The sequence below is a fragment of the Callospermophilus lateralis genome, chromosome 13 (genome assembly GCF_048772815.1).
Source record: "Callospermophilus lateralis isolate mCalLat2 chromosome 13, mCalLat2.hap1, whole genome shotgun sequence".
NCBI classification, from domain to species: domain Eukaryota; kingdom Metazoa; phylum Chordata; class Mammalia; order Rodentia; family Sciuridae; genus Callospermophilus; species Callospermophilus lateralis.
The window spans coordinates 101,140,342-101,165,700 of NC_135317.1; the positions used below are offsets into that span (position 1 = coordinate 101,140,342).

The window sequence follows — 25,359 nt, forward strand, 5'->3', positions numbered from 1 at the left end:
CCTCGAGCGTCGGTGCCCAAGGTGCGCGTGCGCAGTCGCCTCAGGAGCCCCTTCCCGATCCTCCCAACCAACCCCTACCCTGCCATCCACCCCGCTCTCTTCTAACTCTTTCTCCCCATTAAATCGGCCGGCCCTCCTGCACGTCACGGGCGAAAAGAGGTCCCAACAGGGGGTCTCCAGCCTACGCAGCCGCCGTGCGCGCCCGACGCCGCCCGCGGCGTGCAGAGACCCGCCGCCCCGCCCCTTCCGCCGCTCGCGCGCGCACGGCCCTCCTGGGTTGGCTGCTACGGGGACCGCGGCGGCGGCCTCGAGAGCGGCTGTAGCTTTGCCTGATTAGTTCCCTCCGCCCCCTCGCGTCAGGCGCTGTGGTGCGGTTGCCTTGAGACCCCCCAACTTTATTGTTCCTCAGCCCCACCTCCCGGCGCGCGTCCTCAGGATGCACTGAGCTGAGGGGAGGGGCGCGGCGGAGGGTCGCGGTCGCGGTCCCTCGCCTCCGAGCGCCCGGCCGGAGGGGCGGGAGTCACGATGTCCGGTAGCCGCCAGGCCGGGTCGGGCTCCGCGGGGACGAGCCCCGGCTCGTCGGCGGCCTCCTCGGTGACTTCCGCCTCTTCGTCCTTATCCTCGTCCCCGTCGCCGCCTTCCGTGGCGGCCTCGGCGGCGGCGCTGGGGTCCAGCGGGGCAGCGCAGGCCGCGGGCTCGGGCGGTCTCGGCGGCCCGGTGCGGCCTGTGCTGGTGGCGGCCGCAGTGTCGGGCAGCGGCGGCGCGAGCGGCGGCGGGGCGGTGTCCGCGGGCCTGTCCCGGCTCAGCTGCGCGGCCAGGCCCAGCGCCGGCGTAGGAGGGAGCAGCTCCAGCCTGAGCAGCGGCAGCAGGAAGCGTCCTTTGCTCGCGCCCCTCTGCAACGGGCTCATCAACTCCTACGAGGACAAAAGCAACGACTTCGTATGGTGGGTCTGAGGAGCAGCCCCCTCGCTCAACTGTGCGTTCCCGCTGCTCGGTCTTGGGGGCTCCGGCGGGGGCGGCCTCTGGAGAGCCGGGACCCTGGTGCTGTGCAGGGTCTGGTTAGGGGCGGGGAAGCGGGGGTGAAAGTGAAGAGCGCTAAGTGCGGTGGGCTGGAAGTGCAGGGAGTTTAGGGAATGGGGGGGGGGGGCAAATAAATGATGGTGGAGAAAAGAAGAAATTTGGGCACGGAAATTGGGTCTTGAATTTTTTGGCTATTTGGCGGACTAAGCGCCTAGTCTGGGGTACTTGTTCAGCTACAAGTAGTGGGGTGGAATTGCTGGTCAAAATCTGCTTATTGTAAATATGGTAGATGATGCTCTAAACATGGGTAGGGATGTTTTAAGTAGTCTTTAAATACCCATTTTGGCTATGTGTAAATATGTCCTATTGACAATGTGTGGAGGATATTGTAGTCAGCCTGTTCAGGAAAGGTCCACTTTTCAACTGAATAACTTGAACAAGAGATCCACATTCATTAAATATCCATGTGTCACATGTATCTTTATTACAGCATGCTGTGTAACAGTATACTGAAACTTCTGGCCTGAGGGATGCTCAGGTAGAGACATTCTGTTGTCATATTTAGCATCTTGAATGATACACAGTAATATTCAGTCATATTTAGTGTAGTGGGGCTTACCACATTTAGTGAAAGATGGAGTGGATAGTCTTAGACAGAGTTTGAAATTCTCATTTGTTTTAGGTATTCTTTGTAGGATTACGAGAGAGTAATTGCTTTTTGCTGATTAAGAACTGGTAGGGCTTTGTGTCTTTTCTCTGGAGTAAGTTGTTGATTGATTTAGAATATTAATAATGACCTAGGAAGTTGACTTGCACAGTCATTACTGGGGAAGTCAATTCACTTCAGGGGTCAAGGGGGCCAGATTTGGTATTTTAACTATGATAGGGCTAGAAATTGGAAATAGGAGATTTCTGTTTATTGCAGAAAAATAATGATTTTTTACTCATATTTCTACTTTTATATTAAATTATTCTGGATTCAGAATTCATTTTTCATTGAAATTGGACTATAATTGTGATTGTTATGTATAAATAATTTAAAGTATATCTAAGAGATGTTTGCTTTTTTACCCAATTAATAGTGCCGCATACTGAAGTAGAAGCTAATAAAACAAATTGGGAGCTTGTGGGATTTAGTTATTGTTTTTAGAACTTCACATTTCAATTTTCAGTTGACTAAAAGAAAGCTAACATGCCTGTATCCACATAGGTCTCTAAAGTAGTGTAGATGTGAAAAATGAGGAAATTAGTCAATCAGTCATTCACCAGATACTTATTTGACATTCATCATCTGCAAGGCACCATCTTAGTTTCAGTGTACTACAGTTAAAGCTGTAAGGAATTAGAGAGGAATGGAAGAGCACCTGACATCGATCATTGATCTCCCCTCCCAGCTTCATGGCACACAGGTGTGCCAGCAGTCAGGCGTCTGAGGCAGAAGGACTACAAGTTCAAGGCCAACCTCAAGGGCTTGGTGAGATTATCTCAGAATAAAAGATAGAAAAAGGGCTGGAGATGTGGCTCAGTAGCGCCCCTGGGTTCAACTCCCAGTATTGCAGAATAAATGAATGAATGAAACTACAAAAGTTTTTCTGAAGTTGCTGTACCCTTTGCATTTTCTACTAGCAACATAAAAAAAAAATTGTATTGTTTTACATCCTTGCCCACATTTTGTGTTTTCAGCCTTTTAAATTTTAATCACTAGTGGATATATGGTGGTTTTGTCATAATTCGCATTACTTTAATAACTAGTGGTGTTGAGCATAAGTCAACTACTTATTTTTTATTTGCATATCTTTTATGAAGCATCTGTTCTGACCTCTTGCCTATTTTTCTCCTAAGTTGCTTGTCATTTTGACTTGTAAGGGTTCGTTTTAGATTCTGATTACATGTCTTGTCAGTCTTAGGTAGTGTGATATTTTTTTTTCCCAGTCTGTTGTTTACCTTTTCATTTTTTTTCTAGTTTTCTTCAGGGGCCAAAAAAAAGTCTAGTTTATTGATTTTTTTTCTTTTATTGTTTGTGATTATTTTTAAATGTCTAAGCTAAGAAATTGTTGTCTAGCATGAAGTCACACAGATTTTCTTCTAGAAGATTTATGCGTTTCTTATGGCTGAGATCCACCTCCTTTCATTACCCATGGAATCTGATTATCCTAGCACCAATTGTTGAAAAGACCATCTTTGTTCATTACGGTTTCTTAGTATCTCTCTTCAAATTAGCTATTTATGTATGAATTTTATGGAATTTGTATTCTGTTCTATTGATTTATATGTTTTTTCTCTACACCATTACTATATTGTTTTTATGACTGCATTAATCTTGAAATCAGTATAATTTTGTTCCTGTATTTCAAAATTGTTTTGGTTATTAAGGTTCTTTCCATTTCCACATACATTTAAAAATTATTTGTGAGGGCTGAGGGCGTAACTTGGTGATAGAGTGCTTCTTTAGCATGCTCAGGGCCCTGCATGGGATCCCTAGAACCATAAAGAAACAAAATTGCCTGTCTGTTTGTTTGTTTTCTCCCTCCAATTCTGTATCTCTCCTCTCCTCCTTCCTTCCTTCTTTTCTTTCTTTCCTGGGAGCATTGAACTCACGGATGGTTTATCACTGAGCTACATCCCCAGTCCTTTTTATTTTGAGACAGGGTCCTGGCTGAATTGATGAGACTGGCCTGAAATTTGCTGTCCTCCTGCCTCAGCCTTGCAGAATTGCTGGAATTACAGGTGTGCGCCAGCATGCTCACTGCTTGTCATTTTGTATTAAAGAGGATGGAGGCTCTTAATTTGGGTTTCTTTCAGTCTATTACTCATTTTAGAAAAACTTGACATCTTAAAGATATTGAATTGTTTTATTCATAAACATAGTGTGTTTCTTCAATTATTAGTTCTTCATTAATTTCTATGAGCAACACCTTTTACTTTCAACTACCCAAGTTTTGCAAATTGAAATTAAAGAGGTCCTAAATATGATAATCAGACATCCATTGGAGGGTGGGGGAAGCCTTCAGCCTTTACAACATACCGTGTGTGTGTGTGTGTGTGTGTGTGTGTGTGTGTGTGTGTACGTGTACACACACACAAACATGTATACCCGTATATATGTGTATATATATAAAATACATAAAAGCTGGCTTGAAATGGGTTATAGACATAAGAGAACTAAATCTTGTAGAAGAAAATATTTTTTTAAATTTGTCACTAAGTATTTCATGCTTTTGATGCTGTTGTAACTGTTATTTTAATTTTGGTTTCTAATTGTTGCTAGCATATAGCAGTGCAGTTTATTTTTGTATATTGACCTTATTTATATCCTGTGAATTTCAAAATTCACTCTAATGGTTTTTTGGTAGAAGATGGGATTTTCTAAGATAGTGGGGTTGTCTGCAAACAGTTTTTTCCTTTCATTCCAATTTGTATGCATTATTTAAAATATATTATTGGATTTTTGAAAAAGTTTTTTTTTCTTTGTGAGTGATAGTGATCTAGGGTTTTCTTTTAATTTTTTCTAATTTTTTTTCTATTTTTGGTATGCGGTATATTCATTTGCTAGGGCTTCCATAACAAAATATCACAGAGTGGGTGGTATAAACTTTACAAGTTCTTTTTCATGTAATTATAGAACCTAGAAATATGAAATCAAAGTGTACACAGGTTTGATTTCTTTTGAGTCCTCTGTCCTTAGCTTGCAGATGGTTGAGATTTTTCTCTTTTTCTTTGGTCTTAGCAGTTTAAAAGCAAGGTATGTGTTAGGGAATCTTGTTTTTAAAAATCTTTTTTTGTAATTTTCAGAGCTTACATTTGTGGTTTGATTTCTATTGTTATTTTAAAAGAGTTCAGCTATTACCTCTAAACGTAGTTCTTTGATGCATCCTCTTCTCCTATGACTTCAATTACATACTTGCTATACCATTTGATATTGACCCGTGGCTCTTGGATACTCTGTTCTTTTTTTTTTTCCCTTAGTGTTTTAATTTGAACCATTTCTGTTGACCTCTTTTCATATTTATTGGTTCTTTTTTTGTGTGTTTTGGTGAGTCCATCAAAAGAATGCTTTGTCCCAGATCATGTGTTTTAAAAAGTTTTAGCAATTTCATTTTATTTTCCCTTTTAGTTTCCATGTCTTTGCTGAAATTCGTTTTTCGTGCATATTGCCATTTTTTCTGCTAGATCTACTCACATTAATCATAGTTTTTGTCTCATAGGCTTACCAGTGGAATTTTCTCTTGAAACTTGTTGATTGCTTTGGCTTTTTGGATTTGTTTGGTTTTGGTTTTATGTATATTTCATACTGGAGATTGCATGTCCAGTAATGTTGATGCCTGAAAATAATTACACCCCTCCTGTTAGGTGAGTCAGCGTGGCCAGGAGTTGGGCTGAATTTGGATTTTGTTATTGCTGTGTAGTCACCTTTCATCTACCAAAGGCTTCACATTTCACCAATGTTGTCTTGAGTGTGGGGTGAAATTTGGGATGCCAGAAAGCTTTTCTTCACAGTTTTCAGCTTCACACCTACTTTTCAGAAGGGTTGTGTGCATGCTCTATCCCCATCCCCTAGCAGACACTGTTGATGTGTGTGGCTTTGTGGTAGACTGGGTTCTCCTTATTGCTAGGCTTTATTAATTTATTGTGATGTATGTTTTAGTTTATTGATTTGAGAGACTTAGTATCCTCAGACCATTCCAGCACTATCAGATTCTTCAGTGATTATTGCGTACTCAACCACAAATTATAACATTGTCTTAATTCAGTCGGCTTTAACAAAAATACCATAGACTGGGTAAGTTGAACAAAAGAACATTTATCTCTCACAGTTCTGGAGGCTGTGAAGCCTAAGATGAAAGCATTGGTAGATCCAGTGTCTGGTGAGGGCCCACTTCCTGTCTTGTAGATAGACACCTTGTTGCTATGTGGCTCCATTAGAGCAAATTCTAGACTTACAAGGATATAATCCCATCATGAGGGGTTTTCCACCCTCTCACCCTTATCTGAACCCAGTTGTCTCCAAAAGACTTCATCTCCTAATTCCATTACATTGGGAGTTAAAGTTTCATCATGAGAATTTTGTCATCTATTATAAGCATCTATCACCTGTACCAGTTTCTGCTGCTGTTCTCAAAATGGCCTTTCAAAATTTCTAAGCATTTTTGATTAATTGATTCAGAAATGAGTGTGTGACATAGGTTGGGTCTATCAGAAGGACTCCTTTTGGAATTTTTGACCCAAGATACTGGGAAAAACTTTTTTTTTTTAATGATTCAGTTTCACTGAGGTATAATTTATAGTTTACTGAGTTTTGTTACATATATGTACCTGTGTAATCACTAACATTTAAAATATAGGACATTTCAATCACTCTAGAAAGTTTCTTCATGCACTTTTACAGTTAAATCTTCTTTACTCTTATTCATGGTCGCCATTAATCTGACTTCTATTTCTAGATAGTTTTTCCTATTGTAAAATTTTATGTTAATTCATGTATTATATGCTCTTTTGTGGCTTGTTTCACTAAGCATGTTTTTTTGAGATTAAACTATATTGTTTGTACTGTAGTTTTATTACCTTTTTCTCTCTTCTTTTTTTGAGGCAGGTTCTTGCTATGTTTATCTGATCTTGAAATCCTGGACTCAGCTGATCCCTCTACCTCAGGCTTCCTAATAGCTGTGACTGTAGGATTGTGCACTTGTCGACTTTTTTGGAATTATGCTTTCTAACTTTTAATTTATGCACAATTTGTCCACTCTGGATTATTTTCATTTTTTGACTATTTGAATATAACTCAAGAATATTTGCTTATAAGTAATTTTATCCCTATATATTTTTTATTTTTCCAATATTGTTTTTGCTTGTAGGTGAATTTTTTATTGTAGATGTCATTTTTCAGCTGTAGAATTCAGTTTTTGTTTTATTTTAAAAAATTGGTGCTATCTTGTGTTCAATATCTGAAACCAGGGTTTCCTTTATTTTTTCACCCAGTTTTTTGAGTATGTATGGTAAGAGGAAAGTTGTTTCCAGTTAAATGTTGACCTTGAATGCAAGTGAATTAGTCATGTTTCTCATTACAAAAAACACTGTCGTAATACCAATAGCTTTTAGTTCTGTTGTGGATTCCCTTAATAAATGCCGCATCACCAAAATATTGGACAGTATTGTGTGGAAAATCTAGATATCAGTAATGATAGAAAAATAATTCAGAAAAGTTAAACACTTAAAAATGAGAATTTGTGGGAAACTCTAGTTTTTTTCTGTCTATATTCACAAGAGTGCTATGTGACAAAACTTGTGTAAGTCTAAATAGTTTCAGGAAAAGCATTAAACAACAAAATTATCTTTTTGGTGGCTAGGGTGTAGTTCAGTAGTAGAGTGAGTACTTAGTGTCTGAAAAGCCTCGGTTCAACTCCTAGCACCAAAATGAATGAATGAATGAATGAATAATATTACTTTTATCTCAGGGGCCCCTTTTTTAAAAACATATTTTTTTAGTTGTAGATGGACACAATATCTTTATTTATTTATTTTTATGTAATTGGTGAGACCCTGTCTCAAAATAAAAAAGAGGATCATAAATAAATATAGTTAAGACATACAAATGTATACATACATATCTATAAAGATAGATATTTTTTTAGAAGTACCACATGCCTATATAAGTGAAAACTTATATAGGCATGTGGTACTTAGTTAACACATAGTAGTACTTGAACACATTTATAAGATACATGTGTACATTGTGTAATAATCAGATCAGGGCAACTGGCAGTCTATCATCTCAGGCATTTATCATTGTGTTGGGAACATTCAGTATAGCTATTTTGAACTCTCAGCTAGCTATTTTGAACAATATGAAGCAGTCAGTCATCTTGCTATAAGATATTAAAAGCTATTCTTCCTGTCCAGCTTTACCCTTGTCCTCACAAACCTTCCTTTCTCCATCCTCCTTTCCCAAAACCTTCCAGTCTGACAGACACTATTCTATTCTCTACCTCTTTGAGATCAACTTTTTAGCTTCCACATATAAGTGAAAAGTTTGGGTATTTGTCTCTCTGTGCTTGCCTTATTTTTACTCAACATAATATTCTCCAGTTCCACTTATGTTACTATAAATGACAGAATTTCATTTTTATGGCAATATTAGTATTCCATTATGAGTGTACCACATTTTCTTATACACTTTTTTAAACATTTTGTTTTAGTTGTAGATGGACATGATACCTTTATTATATTTATTATGTGATGCTTAGGATCAAACCCAGTGCCTCACACATGCAAGGCAAACATTCTACCACTGAGCTACAACCCCAGCCCTCTTATATAATTTTTTACTGATAAGAAGGTTTTATATTTACAGTTGTTTCTATTTTTAGTGGTATGTAATGGTACATCTCATTATTGATGACATCTTAGATCTTACTAAATAGGGGATTGTATTTCCCCCCTTATTTTCTAAATCTCTATTTTCATTTTCCAATTCTCCCCAAGTTTCCTCTTCAGTTGTGGAGTATATAAATGTATTGTTGTGAGATATATTTTTATATATGCTTTAAGTTTATATAAATTTATTATGCACAGGTCATTTTTATTTTTGTTTTCTCTTTATAAAGCATCAAGCCATGTTGCATGTGCCTTTGGCTCATTCCTTCTAACTTTTTTTTTTTTTTTAATATTTTTAGTTGTAGATGGACAAAATATCTTTATTTTATTTGGTTTTTTTTAAGTGCTGCTGGGGATTGAACACAATGCTTTATGCATGTTAGGCTAGTGTTCTACCACTGAGCCACATCATTCTTTCTGACTCTTGCATGATGTGCACACATTTAAAATTTTTTTTAAAATTTGTTTTAATTAGTTATACATGACAGTAGAATGCATTTATGCACTTTGATACACATAGATGGGATATAATTTCTCATTTTTCTGAGTGTACATGTTGCAGAATCTCATTGGTCATGTAGTCACATATATACATATAGTAATAGTGTCTGTTTCATTCTATTATCTTTCCTATCCCCACATCCCTGCCCCTCCCATTCCATCACTTTACCTACTTTAAGGTAACGCTATTCTTTCCTAGCTCCTCCGCGCACCCCCCCCCCCCCCTTATTGTGAATTAGCATCCGCATATTAGAGAAAACGTTCAATCTTTGGTTTTGTGGGGTTGGCTTATTTCGCTTAGCATAATATTCTCCAACTCCGACCATTTACTGGCAAATGTCATATTTTCAGTCGTCTTTAAAGTTGAGTAATATTCCATTGAGTATATATACCACATTTTCTTTGTCCATTCATCTATTGAGGGACATCTAGGTTGGTTCCATAGTTTAGCTATTGTGCATTGAGATGCTATAAACATTGATGTGGCTGCATCACTATAGTATGCTGATTTTAAGTCCTTAGCTGGGTCAAATGGTGGTTCCATTCCCAGTTTTCTGAGGAATTTTCATACTGCTTTCCATACTGGTTGAACCAGTTTACAATCCTACCAGCAATGTATGAGTGTACCTTTTTCACCACATCCTCGATAGCATATTGTTGCCTGTATTCTTGATGATTACCATTCTGACAGGAGTGAAATGAAATCTTAGAGTAGTTTTGATTTACATTTCTCTAATTGCTAGAGATGTTGAACACTTTTATTTCATATATTTTGCTGATCAATTGTATTTCTCCAGTTCCTTAGCCCATTTATTTATTTATTTTGGTGATAATTTTTTTGAGTTCTTTCTATATCCTAGAGATTAATGCTTTATTGGAGGTGCATGTGGTAAAAATTTTCTCCCAATCTGTAGGCTCTCTCTCACATTATTAATTGTTTCCTTTGCTGAGAAGAAGCTTTTTAATTTGGATCCATCCCATTTATTGATTCTTGATTTTACTTCTTGCACTCTAGGATTCTTGTTCAGGAAGTCAGATCCTAGGCTGATGTGGTAAAGATTTGGGTCTATCTTTTCTTCTGTTAGGTGCAGGGTCTCTGTTCTAGTGCCTAAGTCTTTGATCCACTTTGAGTTGATTTTTGTCCAGGGTGAGAGATAGTTAATTTCATTTTGCTACATATGGATTTCCACTTTTGCCAGCACCATTTGTTGAATAGGCTATCTTTTTTTCCAGTGAATGTTTTTGGTACCCTTGTCTAGTATGAGATAATAGTATTTATGTGATTTATCTCAGTGTCTACAAGTGGCTAACAGTACCCCAAATGTACAAAATTACAGCAGTCCCACACCAAGACACATTTTAATGAGAATGACTAACACAGAGAACAAAGATAAAAATCTTATAGGTTGTGAGAGAAAAAAATCAAATTATATATGGGAGAAACCTATTCAGATCTCAACTGATTTCTCAACCCATACCCTCAAAAGCTTAACTCTTAAATTTGGTTATTTTCATTTATTCCACAATTCTTGCATATTCTGTTCTTGGTTTCTTACCATCTTCTCCACATATTCAACTCTACTTTCAAGATTATATATTTTGTCTTTGTTATCTGAGGTTCTGTCTTCCAAGTGATCTAGTCTGTTGGTGATTCTTTCTATTGAATTTATAATTTGTTTTACTGATTCCTTAATTTCGAGGATTTCTGCTTGTTTTTTTTTTTATTTTCACGATTTCTCTTTATTGAAGTGGTCTTTCACTTCCTATATTTTTTCTTTGATTTCACTCCTTGTACTATCCTTTACCTCACATATCAATTTAACTATATACAATCTGAACTCCTTCTTGGACATTTCTTCTGTTGTGTTTGTTATCAGTGGCTTCTTTTGTTGAAGCATCTTGGTTTGTTTGGAGTGCTTTATTCCCTTGTTTTTTCCGTGTTGTTAGTGTGTTTTCCCATCTAAAAGTATGGATCTAAGGCAGGCTAAATTCTACCCCATAGACCTATAGTGTCCCTGAAGGTTTCCAGTGCTTTATCTTTACTGGTGAGACCAATATCAACAGCACTCAGTTACACAATATATAGCCTTAAACCTAATAGCTCCCACTAAGGTGTCTACTGCTTTCTCAAACCAAAATGATGAGTTCAATAACTATGTATAGTACAGAGTATTTTAAAAACAATTTAAAATTTCAAATGATGGATGAGAGAACAGAGGTAGTGTAGTATGCAATATTTGTGAGGGAGGAAGAGAGAAGCTAGAAGCAAAAATTCACAGGAAGAGTGGAAGAGGAGATTGGCTGTTGGAGAAAAGTTGGAAAAGGAAAATAGATAAGAGAGGAAGAATAAGAACAAAGAGAAAAAATTAAAGAGACAAGAATACAACAAAAATGCGAAACACCATTCATATATCATTGTCCTTCACACACTGATGCATAAAAACATCCTGTTCCAAATATGGTAGAGAAATTAGTAAATCAAAAAATAAAATAAATCTTGCTGGAAAGTCGAACTGTCTCTGTCAGTGTTCAACAGTTTCTCAGCCCTGTCTCTGACATCTCTTGGGATCGCAAACCCAGCCTCTGTCCTACCGATCTGGGCTTCAGATACCTTAGGCTCAGCCACACTGCATTCCCAAGATCTCAGTGCTGTTCCTACTTGCAGAGAGACCACTAGAGGATACACTTATGCAAAAGAGCACCCCTGAGGCAGCACCAAGACAAGGACCACCAGCACTCTCGGCAGGAAGACCCCAGGTTCCTCCAAACCCGCAGGCACCCCCACATTGGACCTGAAGTTCCCAGCTGCAGTCCCCAGACAGAGGCTCTTGTGGTGGTAAACCTGCTGGCACCCAAGCCCCAGGCCCTGGCTGGTATCCCAAAATGGGTGCAGCCATGTGCAACCAAACCTGTAGTCTCCCCCACAGCAGTCCTCTAGGCTATGGAAGCAGTGGTAGTAGCCATGGTTGTTGGCAGCAGGCAGTGGGTCAGCAGTAGCGGCAGCTGTAGCTGTGGGGGCAATGTCACCAGGTGATCTCTGGGGGGTCAGCATCAGTATTGGCTTCAGTTGCATCTGGGGCAGCAGTTTCTTCTGTGGCAGCAGCAACCAGAAAGAAGACCTCCAGGTAATCTCAGGTTGGCAGCAGGGGAATCAGAGGCGGCAGCATTGGCGATAGTGGTACAGGCGGTGGTTGATTGCCACAAACACATTTTACAAGCACATTTTACTTTTTTATTTTACTCATGATGAACATCTAGGCTGCCTTTGATTCAGTACTATTACAGTACTGCTGCTGCAGGTATCTGCATAGATATTCTCTTATTGACAAACATGGTTATTTGGGATATGATATATGTATATGAATACATACACACACATATGTATACATACATATATACACATACACAAAAGTGCACACATACATTTGCATACATACCCACATAGACACATAGCTATATACTCTGATGTGTGTGTGTGTATTTACATAAAATCTCAGGAGTGGAATTTCTGGGTCATTAAATATATGAATAATTAATCCTAGATTGCCCACTTGCTGTGTATGAAGATTCTTATTTCTTCAATATCTAACATACTTGATATTATAATTTTTTAATAATTTAGTAGAGACAGAGTATTATTTTATTGTTTTAAATTGCATCTTTTACTAGTGAATTGGAATAGTTCTGTATACTTGAAAGACATTTTTCCTTTTTATGAATTAGTAATTCACATCTTTTCCCATGTTTTTATACTGGTTGTGTATGTTGATATATAGGAATTGTTTGTATTATGGTGATACAGAAGGTATAAACAGTTCCAGCAGGGACTTTAATCCATTTGTAAATTCTTCTCTTTTTTGATAATACCACATGTATTCGGGAGTCCATAAGAAGTTCTGGGAGATAAAAATTGTCAGCAGTGATATGGATTAAAGGGAACCTTGGTATACCTTGGTATACTGTTAGTGGGAATATAAATTAGTTCAGCCATTGTTGAAAACAGTATGGAGGTTTTTCAAATACAATAAAACTACCATATGATCTTGTATCCATGGGATCTGCATCTGTGTATTTAACCAAGAGGTTGCAGATTGAAAATATTCAGAAAAAATATCTCTCTACTGAACATGTATAGGCTTTGTTTCTTATTCTCTAAACACTGGTTTATAGAGCATTTACGTTGCATTAGGTACTGTAAATAATGTAGAGAAGATTATTTAAAATCTTGTAACTATGCAAATACTATGTCATTTTATATAAGGAACTTGAGCATTTGCAAATTTTTATATCTGAGTGGTCCTGGAACCAATGCCCTGTGGATACTAAGGGATGCCTTTGTAGCAAAAAAAAAAACACCCCAAAAAACCAAAAACCATATGTATATATGAATGACATGTTTGCACTACCATATTCTTTCCTGTACCATTTATGCTAGTTGAGATATGGAATCAACCTAAATAACCATTGATGGGTAAGGAGAAGAACATGTATGCGGTACATAATGGAATATTATTCAGTGTCTTAGTCTGCTTGTATTGCTATAACAAAATAGCTGATATTGGGTAATAAATAATAGAAATTTATTTCTCACCATTCTCTACTTCCAAGATGGTGCCTTCAACAGTTTCTCATAGGACAGAAAGTGGGAGAGTAAAAAAGGGAATAAACAGACTCCTCTCATGGCAGAAGAGAGCAAACTCATTTCCTGAAGCCCTTTTATAAGGGTCTTAATCCCTCTGCCAAAATAATTTAATTACCTCCTTACTGTCCTACCTCTTCATACATTACATTAGCCATTATATTTCAATATAACGAATTTTGTCAGATACGTTCAGATCATAGTATTAAACCTTAAATAAGAAGGAAATACTGCCACTTGCCACAACACAGATGAACCTAAAGGAATTATGCTAAGTGAAATAAGCCATGCATAGAAAGATAAATACTTAGTGATCTTACTTAGATCTGTGTAGATTGTACTTATTTATGTGTGTGATCTTACTTAGATGTGTTGATCTCATAGAAACAGGTAAAACTGGCTGCCAAAGGTTAGGAAAATTGGGAAATGGAGAGATGGATCAAAAGATACCAACTTTCAGTTATGCATGATGAATAACCTTTGGGGATTTAATGTATAGCATGTTGGCTGTATCTGGTAATGCTGCATTAGACTTAACTGGCCGAGAATAGATCATAAATATTCTCACTACAAAAAGAAAAAAAGGTAACTGTGAGGTGATACATATGTTAATTAGCTTGATTATGTTAAGCATTTCACAGTGTATATGTGTATCAAAACATGTTGAATACCTTAAATATATAAAAATTTTGTCAATTAGACTTCAAAGCTGGAAAAAGTTTTGGGTATTTGTGAGATATTTTGGGAGTCTAAAAGTTTTAGGGATTTGTATCAAGTTCCAGGCATCTATATGTTTGGCCTGGCTGCCATTTTTGGTGTTTGCTGTGCTTGTGCTTGTGCTTGGGTCTTTTGGCCTATCCTTTTGTGAATGCTATCAATGGGCAGAATAGGAGGGGTTCTAAATGGATTGTTAAAGGTTTCTTCCTGAACCTACTCTGGATGTGTTCTTGCCCTTAAAAAATTGAAAAGAAAGTGTGGTGTTTTTGGCGATCTCCTTTGAATTGCTGTAGTTCCTGTCATCTGCCTTCTATTTCTTAGGAAAGGGAGTGGTTGGTCAACCCTTTTATCTTCTTTTATTCTATCTTCTGCCTATCTAATAGGAATTCCTTCAAGTTTTTTGCTTGGATGGATGCCACCCTTTCAAAATGTATTATTCCATTCAAATTGGTAAAGCAAAATAACTTAAATAAGATGGTTTATAAACAACAGAAACTTATTTCTCACAATTGTGGAAGCTGGCAAGTTTAAGGTTAGTCTTCTGGCAGATTAGTCATCTGTCAAAGATGCCAATTCTGGCCCATGGATTATTGGTCTATGAAAAATGGCATGCTTACTCTGTCCTAACATGATGGATGGAACAGTCTTGCTCCTTGGGGCCTCTTTTTTAAGGGCTCTGCCCTCATTAGCTCATCACCTCTGAAGGCTTAGGCTTCAAATACCATCATCTTGGGGGTGGTTTCAGCTTGAATTTGTAGAACCAATTTTATCACTGGTACATAATTTTCCATATTATCTCTTCTTTGTTTATTCTGTCACTAATGAAATACTGTATACCAGGCATAGCACTGAGCACTTTGTAGATGTCTTATTAATGAGTACAGTGGTTCTGTGATTTAAATGTTATCCCAGTTGTATAAATGAGGAAATGGGATTACAGAGATTAAACTACTTGTCCAAAGTCATAAAGCTGTAGATAGCATAGCTAGGATTAGCTTCAGTTAATTCTATTTTTCATGAAGGTCATAAAGCTAGCTTTTGATGACAGAAATGAAGATTTTCTTCTATTTAATTACTTAGACGATATTCCTTAAAAGCTACGGGTTTAAACTGATCTGATGGTAGTTTTTAGGTTTTACAACTTTTAGTGTTAGTGGAGCATATTATATGACATGGCACCCACTGCAGTTCTCTTTTAAAACAAAAAATTAATTAATGGATTATAGAGCTTCATGTGAAACAACCTGCTGTCCAGTCCAAGAGTATTTCTCACCTGGAGTATAATAGCTTCCTTTACTGTTCCTACTTTTGATTCCTTTAGTCTCTTTGTGTCAGGTGGAGTGATTTGGTTCATCATTTTGTCTAACCATGTCATCACATCTTTGTTCTCAACCTTCCAATGAATTTCTGTTTAATTTACTGTATAAAGCCAAAGTCCTTAACTTTACTTTGAATTCTTCAAGTTGGCTCCTGTAAACTCGACATCTCTTTAGCTTTGTCTTGGTCTTCTGCTATTTTCTCACTTGCTTATTCTGCAGGTCTTCTTGCTAGTCTTTGAACATGTCAGTTATATTTCCTGCCTTAGGACATTTGTACTTATTCTTCTGTTTTCCAGATTGTTGTTCTACTAGATTGCCATGTAGATGATTTCTTCACTACCTTGAAATATTTACTTAAATGTCAGCTTCTCATTGAGTCTTCCCTGACTATCCATTTCCTAAATTTACAACCCATTTCCCAGCGCAACCATTTCTAGTCCATTTCTCCACTTTATTTTTCCTTAGCATATCATAATCTAACCTTATTATAGAAGATCTTTATTTATCTTATTTATTATCTGTTTCCTATTAGATTGTAAATGCCGTGAGGGGATTTTTGATGGATATTCACAGTTGGTTCATTGTAGATGCCACAGCCAGCCGTAAAATGTCCATTGGAAGCATTGTTACTCACATTTGTTAATGTATTTAATTTGGAATTGGAAAGATCTATCTCCTTTTCCTTATTTAAAAAATGCCTTGTTATAGGAGCTGTTTGAAAGATTGGTATGTTAATACCTAGATGTGTGGTAGAAAATTTTGTATATTTACTATTGTCCAAGACTTTTTTTAGTTTTAAAAATTAGTATTGAGACTATAGAGTTTCTTTCAGATGGACTTTTTAAAAATCATAATTATGTATGATTTATTTGATACAAATGAAACTGAAGATCATAATGTTAAGTGAAATAAATCAGGCGCAGTTCAAGCAAGGACTGCTTGAATTCTCTTACATGTGGAATCTAAAGTAGTTGATCTTGCAGAAATAGAGAGTAGAATAATAGTTACTAGAGGCTGGGTACAATAGGGGAAGAAGGGATTAGGAAAGGTCTGTTAATGTACACTACGATATGATTTGGAGAAATAAGTTCTAGTATTTTATTGCACAATAGGGGGAGTATAGCTAATTACTGTATATTTCAAAAAGCTAAAAGAGAAGGCTTTTAAATATTGTCACCTAAGGAAATAATAAATGTTTAAGGAGCAAGGTATGTTTACCCTGATTGGAACATTACACAGTGCATACACTTTTTGAAACGTCACATGGTACCCCATAATTATGTGCAATTTTTATGTGTCAATTAAAATTAAATACCATTTAAAAATAGATTTAGGCTAAAATGTCTTATAATGAATGATAAGAAACAAAACTTCCCCTTCAATATTCCTAAGATAGTCCTCTAAGAAGCAATCCTTTCAATTCTTGTAACTGTTTCTTTTGGTGGAATTAATCATCAGTGCCATCATCCTGATATTTGAGTGCTTATTTGGTGCTTACTAATATTGCAAGTAGGTTTATTTTTCTTCTGAATTGAATTGCCTTGTGAGGCTGATGCTGTTGTTATATGCATAGTATCACATGAACAAGCTGAGGCATAGGGAGATTAAATAATTCATCACATTATATAATTAAAAAGTACACAGGCTATGGATTTAACACAGACATCACGACTTATTTATTATGTACTGCTAACTAGATTGCCTTCGTTTCACTAAATAACATGGTTGTTACAGTTTGGATCTGGATGCTCCCCAAAGGCTCATGTGTTCCAGGATTCATCCCCAAAGATGGTTCTATTGTGAGGTAGTAGAAAACTTTAGGAGGTGGTGCCTAGTTGGAGGAAGTTGGTCACTGGGAAGGTGGTCTCAAAAGCTGTATCTTCTTGGCTGCCATGAGTTAAAAGCAACTTGTTTAACAACACCCTTCTACCATGATGTTCTGCTTTACGAGAAGCCCATACTGATGGGACCAAGAAATCATGGACAGAAACCTTTACATCTGTGAACCAAAATAAATCTTTTCTCCTTTAAGTTGATTTTCTCAGATATTTATCACAGAAACAAAAAGCTAGCAATAGTACTACTGTTCTTGACTTATTGCTTGAACTTGCTATCATAGATGAAGATTTAAATATTTCAAACTGGTGAGCAAGTAGGTAAGTGCTTGGCTAGGTAGTTCTGGAAGAGGTAGAAGATTAGGGTCCTTTGTGTCAGTGCTATTCAAACTATCTGTGATAATTTTTTTTTCATTTTTTTGGTCATATTTATAATTTTTAAAAATTTAGTAAAAATGAATTACTACAAAATAAGATTACAAAACACATATAATGCAATAAAACTCATTTCAGTTGTATTCAACAACATTCTGTCAAATTGCCCTACAAGATGAAGGTTCTATACTTCAAATTTCTATACTTCTTCAGAAGTTGGTAACATAATGAATCCTGCATCCTTGGACCAGCCCTGGCCCACGAGCTACACTGGATGGTGCTGTCCTGCTCATACTAAGTCTTGCAGTTAATCCCTCTGTTTTCAGTCAGCCTGCCTTTTTCATGTTTACCATCTCCTTGGATTGAGCCTCTTTGGGGTTAGGCAGGGTTGATTGGCCTACTTTTTAAGTTTTATTCCTTTCAGTATGTACTCTGGTCTGTGGCCTTCTCTATCTTGATTCTTCATTTACCTTTGTGTCTGCTTTTCTTCTTGTGGAGTTTGTTCAAGTATCTATCATTAATACTTTTCTTTTCATTATTGAGGCTTTAAATCCTGCATTATTTTTATTCTTCTATCATTTTAATAGGTTTAGGAGGAAAAGTAGAGAAATGTTTTTTAGTAAGTTTGTTGCTGTTGTGACTTGGAGGTCTACCAGAGTTTTATTTTTTCCTTCTAGATTTGGGCAAGAGACTTGGCATTTAAGGCTATTAGATACGCTTGTGTGGGTTGCACACTGAGGAGTCATATCTGATCAAGGGGAGATAGATCAAGGGCATGAAAAACAGTTAATATTTTATTATTAAATCTTTTGCCCTTTTGTTGGGACTGAAAGAGAGACTGCCTGTTTCTAATTCCAGAAAGTCACCAAGTTATGTATGTGGTTGTTTTGCCACATCTAACTTAAGGGAGTGCCTTTTTTTTTTTTTTTTTCAGTTTTCATAGAAGTATTGTATGTCTTAATTATGTACTTGAAGAAACTCAAACATTAAAATGCCCTTTTTTCAGAATTTACCAATTTGATATACATTATATTGTATCAGATAACTCTTGATATATTTAATGAATTAGTTGGTTTGTAATTCTCTGTTCCCTAATCCACAGATCTCAAACATCTTTCTCCTGGGTCCCTTTGTAGACATTGTGGTAATTTTCCATAACATGTTTGACTCTATCAAAAGACTTTCCATCCCACTTTCTAGGATATTGTTTATACTCAGGAAGTAATCCTTGAAGGAGTGAATTTTCATTTAAAGTTTTAAATGTTACTGTGTCATTAGTAAGGTTAGGATTTTTATACTAGTAAAGAAAAGTGGATAAATTCTGGATTAAAAGGGGATGGATTTGCTTTTATCTTGCAAAGAGAACTTCAGAGATAGATAATCTAGGATTGATAGAGCTTTTTGAGGATGTCATCAAGGAACCAGTATCCTGTTGCAATCTTATGACATTTGTCTTCTCAGTCACAAATGGTGGTTGTATCTCTAGACATTTTATCCGTTTAGACCTAAATTTGAATTTTGGCTTTGAGATTTTTACAGCTTTGTGCCTCAGTTTCCTCATCTTTAAAATGGATCCCATAATATGCACCTGTCTCATTGTGTTGTAGAAAGATTAAAACTATTTAATGTATGTCTTAGTTCAGTGGATCTAGTTTGTTATTTGAAATAGTGATAATTATTACCATCATTATCTACAAGCATTATTGAAACTAGAATTCTTAATTTGTAACTTGAAGAATTGATATTTTGGGGGATAGAAAAGAAAAAAGGTAATGTAGATTAACAGGTCCAGGTAGGTGCTCTTGAATACAGGAATGTGGAAGAAGATGGTAGAATTTTCTTAAGGGCTTTGTGACTGTGTTGCATTATAAAATTATGGACTAAGTAAAGTATTTAAACCAATTAAATGTACTCATTACATTCTTTTACTACAATCTTTGTAAAGTTCAGCTCAGTAGGAATTTCATCTTCTATTGATAGGTTTGAAGATGTATCTCAAGTATTTGCTGAATCTGATTTCATTGATATTATTACTAACCTTTCTAATTTGTTAACATTCTTCTTTAAAAAAAAAAAACATTTTTTTTTTTTTTTTTTTTTTTTTAGCCCCATCTGCTTTGATATGATCGAGGAAGCATACATGACGAAGTGTGGCCACAGCTTTTGGTAAGGTGATTTTAACTTATATGTATATGTAAACCAATGAGAAATTATGCTTTTTAAACTAACTTTATATTGTTTCCTTGACTGATCTGTGTTACAGGGTTCACAGTTCAAGGTAGTAACATACGGTTGCTATGAGTTCTGTTGAAATATTTTATCATAGGTTTTTAAGATGGATTTTAAAACTTTTTGTTTATTAATTATTAACGGGAACTAAGCTGTTTCAGAAAATGGAGGTTGATGAGCATAAACATAAACACCCATTAGTCACTTGTTGGACTAAGCAGAAGAACCAGTAAAGCATGCTGGGGAGGATGTGGGGAAAAGGACATAGAGGATTAAAAAGTTCTCTGTTTTCTTGTTTAACATTTTGTTTAGTGTTACCTTGAGATTTTTTTTTTATGTCCCATTAGTGAGTATATTAAAAAAACACGTAGTTATAAAATTGACACATAAAATAGAATTCGCAGTTGTAGGCAGTTTAATGTGTATACTTTAGTAGTGTAACTTATTTTCATCTTATAAAACTGAACCTATATATATTCACTAAAAACAGCTCCCCATTTTCCCTTCCCATCTTCACCTGGCAGCCACCATTTAGTTAGTTTGTATGAGTTGGACAACTCTGGATACCTTACATAGCAGAATTATACAATATTTCTCCTTTTTGTGACTGACTTGTTGCACTTAGGATAAAGTCTTCTGTGTTATAGCATTGTGTGTCAGAATTTTCTTCCTTTTTAAGGCTGAATAATATTCCATTGTATGTTCATTCTACATTTCATTTATTCATTCATGCTGCACCCCCCGTAGACAATGTGTATGCTTCCGCCTCTTGACCCTTGTGAATAATTCTGCTGGGAACATGGATATACAAATATCTCTTCTGGCCCCTGCTTTCAATTTTTTTTTAAAATATATTTTTAGTTGTTGACAGACCTTTACTTTATTTATTTATTTATATGCGGTGCTGAGAATCAAACCCAATGCCTGACACATGCTAGGCAAGTACTCCACCACTGAGCCACAACCCTAGCCCCCCTGCTTTCAGTTCTTTTGGATATCTACTCAAAAGTAGAAATTTTGTTTTTAACAAAATTTTGTTTTTATGTCACATTAGTGTATATGTTTTTTTAAAAAACGTAGTTATAAAATTAAGACATAAAATAGAATTCACAGTTGTAGGCAGTTTAATATGTATACTTTAGTAGTGTAAGTTTTGAGGAACCACCATACTGTTTTCCAGGAGTTACACCATTTTATATTCTCACTTGTAGTACACAAGGGTCCAGAGTTCTTCCACATCCTTGTCAATGCCTGTTTATCTTTCTTTCCGTTTCTATTTCCTTTTCTTTCTTCCTTTTTCTGATAGTAACCATCTAAATGAGTATGTAATCTGTATTTTTTTAAATTTTGCTGATTGATTACAAAGGATACAAATGAAGAACCATATGCATCAATATATAGAGTATGAGATAGGTGGGGAAAAAGGCAGGGAGCTTTTAGGCATGCTACCCTCCCAGCACCTCCATATGTTCAGCAACACATAGCTCTCTGAACCCTGTCCTTTGGGCTTTCACATGGGCTTCACTAAGTTGCCATATTTAATCAAATAATTGGCCAATGGTGATCATCTCAACCTTTAGCATTCTCCCCTCCCTAAGGATGGAGGGGGCTAAAGGTTCCAGCCTTATAACTCCATGGCTGGTTTCCCTGAAAACCAGTGATCCAGAGTTTATCCTGGAGCCCCCAGACATTGTCATCTCATTGTACTTCTTTATTCTTTCATTAGAGGTGGTCCATCCTATTTATGATCAGTCACCTTCATGAATAATTTACCTATTTCCTTGGCATATTAATTTAGCATTAGTCTTTTCTGTTGTGTTCTAACAATTCTTACATTCTCATTCATATTGAGGATGAATATGATATGTAGCATGATATACTATAGTCATGAAGAATATTGGGTGTGTTAGCACCAATCTGTAAGTTCTTTAGTTTTGTCTGGTACATGATGCTTCATTGACTGGTATTTCCAGTCAGATGGTCCCTTAAAACATTTGGAATGAAAGTAGCTTTCTTTATTTGCATTGTTTATATTGTTTATTAAAATAAGATTAGAGCAATTAATAATTCTTGGCTTAGAAATGCAAGATTTATTGTAACTGAAAGATATAATATGAAATGTGAATTTCTCTCTTCCTAATCTTTCTTTTTTTTCATTCTAAGAAGTTATCACTGGCAAGCAGGGAATGTGTAGCTTTCCAGAATCTTTTGCCATTTAAGACTATGTTGCTGTCTTCAATAATTTCTATCTGTTAGTATATTATTATGCTGTCATTATTGATTCATGAATTACTTCCTGCTCTGCATTTGCTAATGAATTTCTGGTCATCTGAATCTTCCTTTTAGGCCAATACTTGTATGGATTTGGTGTTTTTAGGCTGATTATTTAACAGTTGTAAATTCCTGAGTTTATAAATTGATTCAGCACCTCAGTATTCCAAATACTTCTCAGAATTTGGATTTTGATTATAATAGAAAATTGAATGATCTGGAGTAGACTTTTCTCACCTTGGCACTATTTCTGTATAGTACAGCAGAGATTTTCTTTTATTTATTTATTTATTTATTTTTTATTGGTTATTCAAAACATTACAAAGATTGCAGAATCACATCGGTTCAGAGATTTTCTGTTGTGAGAAACTCTCCTGTATATTGAAGATAGTTCAACAGTACTGTCGGTCTCTCTTCTGTAATAAACCCCACCCCCATGTGATAACCAAAAATGTCTCAGACATTGCCAGGTATCCCTTCGGAAACAGAGTTGCCCACAGTTGAGAAATATTATTGATGCAGAGCCATCTCTTTTGGTCAAAGACCAGGGTACTACTTCTGGATCTAAAACTTACTATTATGTCAAGTCACTTAGCCTATCTTCTCTGCTGCCTTTTCTTTCTCCTTCTCCCTCCTTTACTTCTTCCCTCCTTCTCCTCCCTCTTTTTCCTTTTTCCCTCCCTACTCCTTCACTTCTTCTCTCTTCACAGGCTTAAAATTCTTGAAGTAGTAAACATTGTAAAATGGGTTTTTTAAATTGTCCTTTAACTTACACATTTATGATGATATTTACAAGGGCTCTGGATCATTTCAGTAATTTTCTATGTTGAGAAGGATAATAAATTACTGATTGAGCTTATAATTGAAATCCTGGCCTTTTCAATTAATCCTGTAATTTTCCTGGTATCTTCAGGTCATTGTTGGAAACCCCATTGGTTTCATAGTTTTTTTTCTCTTTCAAATTAGAACAATTTAGGCTTAGATCCTTGTTACATTTGAAGTTGTATTATATCCTGACGTCAGTGCATTTTTGTTTTGGTAGAACAGAGACCATCAGGTTAGCAGGAGCTAATAGGAATGGAGTCTGGCAGTCTCGGTATGAGTCTTGGTATACTGTGAAAATTATTTCCAGTTTTGTTTAAAGCAGAAGTTCATAATTATTTATATAATGTGTGAGGCCCCTGAAACTTAAGTCATAAAACATAGCCTCTGTTCTGTGCGTTCTTGCTGGTAAGTTAGAGCCAAGTGATATACCACTCAAAGGTGCATCCAGGTTATTAGCATTACATCAAATTGGACCATGTCAACTTGTTCATATTTCATCTTACATATAAATAAGTCTTCCTGTTTGCAGGTTGGAGACGAGATGGCAGATACGTCTTTCACTTTATTTATTCCCACTTGAGAACTCGTCTTAATCTCTTGTGATCCTGCTATTAAGCTATATAACCTTACTGAAACTCAGTGATTTAATAGTCTGCTTCTGCATAATGTAAAGATAAAACTGGGGTTTTTCTCTTTACCCCTTTGTTGCCAACAGATAGTTCCCTGTATCTTATTTCTCAGACCTCATGTCCTAATTTACTCTTTTGCTAGATTAAGCTAGGCACAGTGGCACAGGCCTGTAATCCCAGCAGTTTGGTAGGCTGAGATAGGAGGATCATGAATTCAAATCCAGCCTCAGCAACTTAGCAAGGGCCTAAGCAACTCAGTGAGACCCTGTCTGTAAATAAACAAGGACTTAGGATATGGCTCAGTGGTTAAGTGCCCCTGGGTTCAATTTCCAATATCTTTAAAAAAAAAAAAAAAAAAAGAAAGAAAAGAAAAAAAAAAGATATTGGTTATGATCTCAGGCTGGAAATAAAATCTACGTAGATTGATGCCTGGGTGTCAGGATGTCTTTTGTGTTCCTAGGCTAATTCATCATTTTATACCAATTTATTAGTCTTCTTGTATACCTGGTTAGTACTGTTTTTTTTTTAATCTATTTTTTACCTAAAATTTTCTAATTACTCAGTTTTCTGTATCTACTCATCCTTGTTCACAAAGACAGAAAAATGTTTCCATATTTTGTAGATCGTTATATGCATAATGGAAGAAACAGATACTGATATGCATATTTAGAGAAATGTCCATTTTATCATATATTTTATAGAGAAAAAAGGTATCCATTTATGTCAGTTGTGAATAGCTTGAAAATTCTGAATGTACCCAAAGTATGCATCCTGTTTATCTTTTTGTCCAACTGTTTTGACTACCAGTCTAGTCATTTATCTTTCTCTTGGCATCTTGGAGTATTGAATGTGGACCAGTGATAGTCAGGTAGGATAGATGAATGAGAATGAATGAGAAATAATGAAAAATTCTAGTACTGTTATAATATAGAAAGGAGCAGAACGTGTTACTTGTTATATCTGTTCCTTTGTGGGTTTGGCATTTATTGATTTGAACTCTTAACTGGACTGTATGCTAGATTTTAAGGGTAAGAGACGAGTGAAACCAATCCTTTCTTTTAATTGGGAAATGGAAGAGGGGTTGACCATCACATACAGACATAAGTTCGAGATATGATGTTACTGTTCTTTAAACTATAGCAGGACCTACTCTGGACTGGCAGTGAGGTAGTAGATGCTATAAGATGCATCTTATTGTTAGTATTTTGATGCATTTAAATTTTATAGATAAATAGTATATATAAAGTCCAGTGCAGAAAAGTCATCTGGACTTTTGTTCTGATGACAATCATTATTTTTTTTAAATGTTTCTTTATTTTATTTATTTTTAAGTGGTGCTGAGGATTGAACCCAGGGCCTCGTACGTGCTAGGCCAGCACTCTACTGCTGAGCCACAATCCCAGCCCCTGACGACAATTCTTTTTGACTATATCAGAGATTACTTTTTCTTCCAAGAGGCATTGTTTGGTAGTAAACCAATTGATAGGAAGTATGATTAATGTGCCAAAGAAAAGAGGATGCACTTTTCTAGATTCTGGAACAGTTTTTTTATATAATGAAAAAAAACTCTTTTGACTTTTACAGATTTTACTTACCTTTCTTTTGTAGTGCTAGAGATTGAAACCAGG

At 36.3% G+C, this 25,359-nt stretch overlaps 1 protein-coding gene across 4 annotated transcripts in view; it reads left to right on the forward strand.

The window, feature by feature from the left end:
- The first annotated feature begins 266 nt into the window (after positions 1-266).
- Cop1 (COP1 E3 ubiquitin ligase) overlaps positions 267-25,359 on the forward strand; it is a 178,873-nt gene continuing 153,780 nt past the window's right edge. For 3 of the 4 annotated variants that reach the window (XM_076872857.2, XM_076872859.2, XM_076872858.2), the window contains exons 1-2: positions 267-944; positions 19,884-19,943. In XM_076872857.2, coding sequence (XP_076728972.1) covers positions 526-944; positions 19,884-19,943 — 479 coding nt within the window. In that variant the 5' untranslated portion in view covers positions 267-525. Of the gene's footprint in view, positions 977-19,883; positions 19,944-25,359 lie in introns of all 4 variants that reach the window. The other variant, XM_076872860.1, reaches the window with a different exon arrangement.